At 33.9% G+C, this 9,204-nt stretch overlaps 1 protein-coding gene across 1 annotated transcript; it reads left to right on the forward strand.

Annotated features, from left to right (window-relative positions):
• The first annotated feature begins 2,080 nt into the window (after positions 1–2,080).
• LOC306877271 (E3 ubiquitin-protein ligase TRIM35-like) lies at positions 2,081–8,300 on the forward strand. The gene is made up of 6 exons (XM_079428929.1): positions 2,081–2,722; positions 3,063–3,158; positions 3,349–3,579; positions 3,665–3,687; positions 3,769–3,887; positions 5,918–8,300. Exons 1-6 carry the CDS (start codon positions 2,327–2,329, stop codon positions 6,403–6,405), a joined length of 1,353 nt encoding a protein of 450 aa, XP_079285055.1. The 5' UTR covers positions 2,081–2,326; the 3' UTR covers positions 6,406–8,300.
• Positions 8,301–9,204: the final 904 nt, after the last annotated feature.

Consider the following 9,204-nt stretch of genomic DNA (forward strand, 5'->3'; position numbering starts at 1 on the left):
AAATTAAATATAAATATTCACTATAGAAATGTGATTTTCAGAACAAATTCTCAGTGTCTCTGTGAGTTACTGGAAACAGAACAAATTTTGAAAATCCCTTCAACCATGTTTTTTGCATTAAAAATGTGATTATATGATTTCAGTAAGGGAAGGTTAAATGTTTGGTCATGATAGTTAGTTTTTAAGTTTTAGAAATGCATTGGTCTAAAAGTGAGAACCCTGAATTGTGTGTGTTTATGTTTCCTCAATAAATGAATGTAATTGACTCGCTTGTTTAAACCAGTCTCTTCTCCTGTCAGCAGTGGAAACTTAATTGCAGCTTTACTGACTTAACTTTACTGAAAGAGCGACCTCTATATCATATTCAAAAGAGTATCAGAGTAAGTAGGGTAGGTAGTGGAAACAGAAGAGAGGAAATTGAGTTGAGAAGGTTAAGACTGGAGTACTGTGCACTAAATAAAGCATTAAAAATGACAGAGAAACATCAAACAGGTTTGTGTGAGAATACTGGTGGATCTAGGGGCGGAGCCAGAGGGGCCCCAGCTGAAATCTGATTGGCTCCTGAAGTGACCCTGTCCTTTCACTCATCGCTGATCTACGTCAAAGTAGAACGTCAAACTTTCTACCGCATCTTAATACAAAGCTTTACTTGTGAATCTGAAGGCACATGTAGCACTAACTCATTTTGGCCACTCCTGAAATAATTCACATCACTGACATTACCAGACGCTAAAAAATACAGTTTTTGATCATTTTCATTTCCGGCGCAAGAGCATAACGTAGGTGTCTAAAATGAATGTACACAGTTCAGTTGAATGTTAACATTTGCAGCTGAACTTACTTTACAAAGCAAACTTTCTGCTAAAATAAGAGCGTGCGGTTTATCTTTCAATCAGATGCGTGTGGAAGTTGTGTTCCATGAGTGAAAGGACAGGGTCACTTCAGGAGCCAATCAGATTCCAGCTGGGGCCCCTCTGGCTCCGCCCCTAGATCCACCAGTATTCTCACACAAAGAATTAGTTTGTCTGAATTCACAGAATTCATAAGTATTCACAGAATTCTATAGTAGTTGAAAGGTACCTGGATGACATACTACTACCTGTAATATTTTGAGGTATGCATACAAAGGATAATTTGCTATCCCATGAGGCTTTGGGAGAGGATTCATAAATGACGTGGAAGCAAAACAAGTTACATTGTAGGTCTCATGAAAGTGCCAACATGACAGAAGCAGCATGTCTGGATTGAATCCATACTATTATAGGAAATATATTTTTTTATTGCTCGTGAACTAAGTTCTTCTTAAAATGGAGCATTGACTCAGTCAGCAAAATCAAAAAGTAGAAACATTCTGGTTTGAACATCCAGTGTATCAAGTAAAATAGCTCAAAATAATTCATGGGCTATAAATAGACTAAGATGTTTTACAAAGCTTGCAATATTCCTGTTGTAAAAATAAAAAATGTTCCTGTTGAGTAAAATATTTTTAATTACCGAATTAACTGAATTTATTGAAATTATCAGAATTTATCAAAAATGATATGAATTAAAATCACTGAAAATGGCCTAGATATTATATTGACCACCATATACCAGTATATGCATTATTTATTTCTAAACATCACTTTTGAATTGTTACAGGTTACATGTGACAGGTATGTTTATTATAAAAAAATAATAATTTTATAGCATTTAGTTTAACATAAATTTTGACAAAACTGCTTGAGGTAATTTTTAAAATGTCCAATTATAAGAATTTTTGGTAACACATTAGAATAGGAAACACATATTCACTATTAACTAAAAGGTAGTTGTTATGTTTAGGTATGAGTCGGATTAAGGGATCTAAAATATGGACATGCAGAATAATGCATTAATATGTGATTTATAAATATTAATAAAGAGCCAATATGCTAGTAATATGCATGCTAAGAACTTGAATAGCAACAATAGGTCCTTAAAATAAAGTGTTACCAAATTTTAAAAAATAAATACTTTTTTAAATGCTTAAAAATAATAAATAAACCCTTTCAGGGTTGAAAGTTAAAGGGTTAAGCACTCAAAGATGATCAGAAACTCCACCCTCTTACAGCACTAACCAGGAAGAGACTGACTTGTTATTTCTCCTTTCTGTCAAACTGATTTTCTTCTCTTTAACAAAAGCAACAAAGAATCAGGCATCAGTGAACAACGAAGAGAACAACATTGGAGACATTTGTTTCTGAACAGACAGCAGATCTTTGTGATTCTTGTAGATATTCATGTTTGAAACAGTCGGTCAGAAAGTGAAAGTAAAGTTTAGATTGCTGGAGCTCAAACAGAGAAAATGGCTTCATCGGCTGAATATGACTATAATTGTCCCGTGTGCTGTGAAATCTTCAAGACTCCTGTTCTTTTATCATGTAGTCACAGTGTCTGTAAAGAGTGTCTTCAACAGTTCTGGAGAACCAAGAAAACTCAGGAGTGTCCTGTCTGCAGGAGAAGATCCTCAAAAGAACATCCTCCATATAATCTAGCATTACAAAACTTGTGTGAGTCGTTCCTGAAGGAGAGAAATGAGAGGCGTTCATCAGGATCTGAGGAGATCTGCAGTTTACACAGAGAGAAACTCAAACTCTTCTGTCTGGAGGACAAACAGCCGGTGTGTGTAGTGTGTATTAACTCACAACAACACGACAATCACAAATTCAGACCTATCAGAGAAGTTGTTCCATCATATAAGGTAGGTATATCTCTCTGTCATTTTGCTCAACTTTATTTTTTTAACTTTACTGTGGAAATAGTATTTGCCCCCATACTGGTTTCTTCTAGGTTTTTTTTTCTTTGTTTTTGTTTTTTTGTGTAAACTAAATAGTGTCATACTAAAGTGTAGTTATTGGGTAAGATATCATGCTGTTGAAAAGTTGAAGAGTATTTTGACAGGTTACCTTTGCTTTATGTTAGGTTTTAATTTGAAGTCTGAATTAATTTAGTGTTATTTCACAGCAATGTAAGATCAGTGAATTTTCATCTTTTCACTGTAATCTACTGTTGTATATATTTTTATTTTTATTCAATTCTAGGAGGAGCTCAATACAGCACTGAAGTCCTTACAGGAGAAACTTAAAAAGAGAGAAAACATGAAAGAAGAGTTTGAGAAAACAGATCAACACATCAAGGTGAGGAAACAAAACCAAGAGTCATTTTCAGTACAGGTGTAGGATCAATATACACAATTATGATTTATTGCAGCAATCTGCTTCTGGATCTGTTATATGTCTGGTGTCGGAGTTTCTCTTGGATCTGAATGATGTGATGTGTTGATGTGTGTTGATGGAGATGATTGAAGTGAATGTGATTTGATTTCAGTCTCAAGCTGAGCACACAGAGCGTCAGATTAAACAGCAGTTTGAGAAGCTTCATCAGTTTCTCAGAGATGAAGAAGAAGCTACAATCACTGCACTGAGAGAGGAAGAGGAGCAGAAGAAGCAGATGATGAAGGAGAAGCTGGAGGAGATGAACAGACACATCTCAGCTCTTTCACACACAATCAAAGACACGGAGGAGATGATGAAAGCCAATGACGTCTGCTTTCTAAAGGTCTGATTTCAGATCATCCATCGATTGATTGATTGATTGATGACTGATTGAGTTCTTGATGATAAATGGTGTGTTTGTTCTGCAGGAGTTTCCAGTCACGATGGAAAGGTAAGTGATCTGCTGGTGTCTCTGGTCTCTGTGCTTCTGAAGCCAAAGCCACTGCAGTTCTGATCCTGAATGTTCTTCCAGAGTCCAGATCTCACAGCCGGATCCACAGACGCCTTCTGGAGCTTTGATTCATGTGCCACGATACTTGGGCAACCTGCCCTTCAGAGTCTGGAAGAAGATGCAGGACATCGTCCAAAACAGTGAGTCTGGAGAAGATCTGTGCTGTTACACATACACTGGAAATGAAGCATGAGGGAATATTTACAGATTTCAGCATTATGTGTGAATAACCAGATGAGCTACTACACCAAAATGAGCCGTAAACAAGAGAAGAACAACTTTGCTCCACATGATATTCACAGTTACAGTGATTCAGCAGATCTCAGCTCAGTTTGATTCATTATTAAATCTAAAATTTGATATATTTACTGTAACAACAAAGAGTAGAGCTGCACGATTCTGGATAAATTGGGAAACATGTTTTTTTGTTGTTGTCTCAAAAAGAGATCAGGATTATCTTACAATTCTGAACAAAACTAAATAATTTGTGACAAAATATGAATTTCTGCAATCTATTTAACAGGGTTTAATTAATTTGAAAGAATTATTAAACATTTTAATATCTAATATACATATATATATATATAATGAACCGATTTGTTATATTAAAATGATGAAAAAGTGGCTTGAATGAATGATTCAATGACAGATACATGTTTAACAGTCACTTGTGGTCATCTGGAGAAACACTGTAATCAACACAAACCTTATTTTGATCGCAGCCATAGACATCAGTGTTTATATCCAAACCATAACCCAGTATTTCTGTGATAATATGAAATGTAGGACATAAATAATACTTTTTGGTTGAAAAGACTGTTTGTGAAGCTGTTTCTTACCCAAACATGATAACTGCTCTCTCTGTATCAGCAGCAAAACAGATTTTTATGTTCCAGTCAGGGATTGAAATTAAATAGATTTTTTACCTTTTATGGGCATTTTTACCTTTATAAAACCTTTTTTTTTTCTAAAAGTGTGCATAATCTTCTGAGTCAAATTCGTACATTTAATCAGTCAATTATAATAATACATTTAGGCTGTTACTAAACAAATGAAATCAGTATCAATAAAACTGATCTTTACGGAAGATGCATATGAAGTGCATTTAGATGTATTTACACATTCAGCTCAGAGGGACCTGGAGTGCTTTAACCTGCCGTTACAAATGCATAATAATGTTTTGAATACTGATATTTAAAATTATTTAAAAAATGAAAAGATACTGTAAATGTGAAATTAAGTTGCATTAAGTCACTGTTAATAAATGAGTCGTTGCGACTGAACCGAATCATTTAAACGATTGATTCATTCAGGAACGAATGTCATGTTTCTCAGAGACTCAGAACAGCGCTGTGGTTGTGTTTGGAATATTTTTTGTTGTAGAAATAGCACAAAAACAGGCAATATTGTGTTTAAAACATAAGTATCTTGATATTAACTTATTGTTTATTGAACTGTTGAATAAAATCAATATCGCATTTGTAACCATGCTGATTCTTTAAGAAGCTTCGTGTGAAATTGATTAACTATATGAATGATATAGATACATTTTCTGCCCCCTTATCTTGAATTATGATCATTAATGCATATTAATAGACTGAATCATGCAGTGAAAGCAGTCTGAAGTTAGTCTAACCAGACTTCATCACGTAATCACGTATGAGTGCACTCTGTATGGCAAGCCGTTTTGACTTTTATTCATTCTCAGGATATAGTCAAAACGGCTTGCCATAACTCTGTACGTGTGTTTTGTTTGGTTTTTGCAGCATGCTCGATAATGTCATGATGTGTTCAGTTTTTTGCTGTAAACCTGTGTAGATTTGGCTTGCATCAACTTCCCCAAGAAATGAATGAGTGAACATAACTTAAGAAAAGTAACCCGCTAAATTGTCTAGTGATTTGTGTTCATTTCAAACCCTGGTTCCAGGATGATTTTTTCAGAGGTTTAATAAACACGGGCGAATCATGGTGATTTAGAAAATAGATTGTGAGGGTGTTTGAATCTTTTAACGATTAATCGTGCAGCTCTAACTGACAGTGATCAGAGGAAAATGTCTGATGTGTTTGATCGATAGGACGAGTGTCATAATTCATAATAATCTGTGTATGGTTCACTTTTATCATTATATGATCATCAGAATAAAAGCAGCTGTTGATTGTGTCTCATCAGCTCCTGTGATTCTGGATCCAAACACTGCATTTCCATATCTCCTCCTATCTGATGATCTGACCAGTGTGAGATACAGCAGGAACAAACAACTGCTTCCTGATAATCCAGAGAGATTTGATATCTTTCCATGTGTTCTGGGTTCAGAGGGTTTTAACTCAGGAACACACTGCTGGGATGTGGAGCTTAAACAGAGTCCAGTCTGGATTCTTGGAGTAACTACAGCATCAAACCAGAGGAAGGGACGTGTTTTCTTTAGCACTGATGTCTGGAGTGTGCAGCACGGATGGTCTGATCAGTTTGGTTTTACTGTTAAACAGGATCTTGAGCGTGTGAGAGTTGATCTGGACTATGACAGAGGAACAGTGTCATTCTCTGATCCTGTAACTAACACACATCTACACACATTCACAACCACCTTCACTGATACACTCTTTCCTTTCTTCTTTACTTTTTCTCATCTGAGGATCTTACCGTTCAATAATCAGTAAACGTTACACCTGTAGATCTGATCGACCTGCTTTCATCTTTTACTCTCATCCTGTCTCCGATATTTAATCCATATCACAATTTCAATATTTGCTCTAAATGAGACTAAAATAATAATGGTTTATTTCAGTTATATATGTTAAATTATATCGCGACTAGTCGATTTTTAAAAATCGTGGACTTCATTTTGCTCGCGTCGACTAACCGCCAAAATACCGGAAGTGACGCATTTCACGGACGCGAATCCATAAAACAAATTATTAGACTATTTCCCAATGCTGCACAATATATTAAACCCATTTAAAAATGTGAATTCACAAACGCTATGATTTAATTAAATAATTATATGCGATGCAGTTCACACAGTATATGGTCTTTAATTATTTCCATGTGTGTAGTTAAGCACGAGCTCCACAGAAACTGTTATTATTTACATGTGGAGCGTCTCAAACTAATCTCTGCATGCTGTTCTGAGTTTGTGTTTATTATAACCTTCATCTGGGAATGCAACGTGCCCCATTTCATCAGATTTGTAACACAAATCATTAATAAATTTACACAAACACAGGAGAATACATCACGATTACAAAATAAAAGCTCAAACCCTCACTCTGAGCTACACGGATAGATCTCCACATATTCATATAATTACAGCAGCTGTAGCATTTCTGTCCTAAAGAAATGGCCAAATATTAAGGATTAAGTGTATGGGTGAATGAAATGGTGCTTGGTCAATATGAAACAGTAATGTGTAATAATAATCATCAGGCCGTCGGCGCTCCTGCAGGGCTTTGTTGTGATGCATAATCTACTTTAGCTCTATTGTTTATAATACATTATGTATTTTAACAGTTTTGTTCAATAAAACCATATGATTTCTCTCTTTTGATACTTTATTTAAAGTAATTATTATTGCATCATTGCTATTATATATGTACTTTAAGTCATTTTAAAAGCTATTGTTCACTTAAATCCATTTTTATTACCACAAAAAATATTATAATTATAGGGCCCTATGAAATCCGTTTTATTATCAAATTCAATTTCTTAAATTGTATTAATCAAAAAGCCTGTCTAATTAATTGAGTTTGACCGTTTCATCTGTACCAAATTCTGTTTTCCATTATTTTCTGGATTCCATTTGAATTGTTCCATTACATTTTAATAATAAAAAGCATCTCCAATTAATTGATATTATATTAAAAAAATATATTTTTCAGAAATGCTGCACATTTATATTTTTCACCTAAACATTCTGGTAAATACTCCTTTAAAAAGTGTTTTCTGATGATAATTGTGTTATTATTGGACTAGATCAGGTGGATATGATGTCATTCTCTCACTATAATACTGAACTGATTTCTGTGATTATGAGATGGACACCTGCTACTTTAACTCTATGCTGCACTTCACTTCTGCTTAAAAAAAGCATTTCATAAAAATTTATATTTCATTTGGTTTAATACAATATTTTTAAGTAAAACTGTTCATTTTTTTTGCAGGAAATTAATCATTTAGATTAATCGATTAATCGACAAATTAGTCGATAGATTAGTCAAAATAAAAATAGTCGTTAGTGGCAGCCCTACTCTCTTTAATTAACGTAAATGATGTAATCCACATGGAACACTGAATATATGTCGGGCTCCTTGACGTCGGTGTAGAATTAAATGAAATATAAATACTATGGAAATACTTGATTAAAGTAGTTTTTTGTGTGTTTTTTTTTACATTAAAAGCTGTGATGATATGATTTTAGTAACGAAAGGTTAAATGTTTGGGCAAGATATCTAGTTTGTAAGTCATGAAAATGCATTGGTCTAAAATGGTGAATCCTGAATTGAGTTTATTTCTGTTTGAATTAATGAATGAATAAATGAATGTAATTGACTCGTTTAACTCCGTCTCCGCTCCTGTCAACAGCTTTATACTGACTTTTACTGAAATTGTGCAACTGATTCAGAATTTAAATGTTCTATCAAACGCTTACAATTAATCCAGAACACAGCGAGATACATGTTAATGAGCCAAAATTAGTTTTCTTTTTATTTATTATACGGTTAACAAAAGCAAAAAGGCCTCTAACACTAGCTTGAGCTATTCTTTTTCTATTCTATCTGTTTTCTTTTTATTACATAATTAATAATAATAATAATAATTTCTCCGTGTACTGCGTGAATCTATCTGAGACTATAAGCATATCATTGCTGTTTTGTTGGTTTTGTCCTCATTTGTAAGTCGCTTTGGATAAAAGCATCTGCTGAATGTAAATATTAATGTAAAGAGCTTCATGACTCCAAATATTTGCTCAGCATTCACATGTTTCTCAGGTGGAGGATTTATTTATTTATTTATCTGAAAGGGTTTCAGTAATGTCAAATACTAAAATAAATATTCAGAAATGCACTTCAATAATTTAGTTGATACATCTAAATTACACTATGGATTATATACAGGTCTATATTTTTAATTTAAGAGATTTAATAATAGAAATAAAAGGCTATGATGAATAATGAACAAGTTTGAAATGTGCTTTTAATTCATACAATTATTACATAACTCCATGAATTATAATTAATTTATATAATCACAGCAGCCTTTTGTCCCAATTCTGAGGGATTCGTTTTACAAAATCACTTTAAGGTATTCTATAGTCTTTGATCAAAGCGTCTAAATTTAACTTCCACTCAAGAAAAATAAATCCATAGGCTATATTTTGCCCTACAAATCACAGATATCTGTGTAACTCAGAGCCAGTATAAATGTGAATCAACTTTAGGGCCCGGGGCCAGCTGCTGCAT

Source organism: Barbus barbus (assembly GCF_936440315.1).
Source record: "Barbus barbus genome assembly, chromosome: 11".
NCBI classification, from domain to species: Eukaryota; Metazoa; Chordata; class Actinopteri; order Cypriniformes; family Cyprinidae; genus Barbus; species Barbus barbus.

What these genes read in the sequence shown, in the direction of transcription:
- LOC306877271 (XM_079428929.1), top strand. Translation starts at nt 2,327, where the DNA reads ATGGCTTCATCGGCTGAATATGACTATAATTGTCCCGTGTGCTGTGAA. An exon ending in AAGTTGTTCCATCATATAAG is followed by an intron (nt 2,723 to 3,062) that starts GTAGGTATATCT and finishes ATTCAATTCTAG; the next exon opens with GAGGAGCTCAATACAGCACT. An exon ending in GCAGGACATCGTCCAAAACA is followed by an intron (nt 3,888 to 5,917) that starts GTGAGTCTGGAG and finishes GTGTCTCATCAG; the next exon opens with CTCCTGTGATTCTGGATCCA.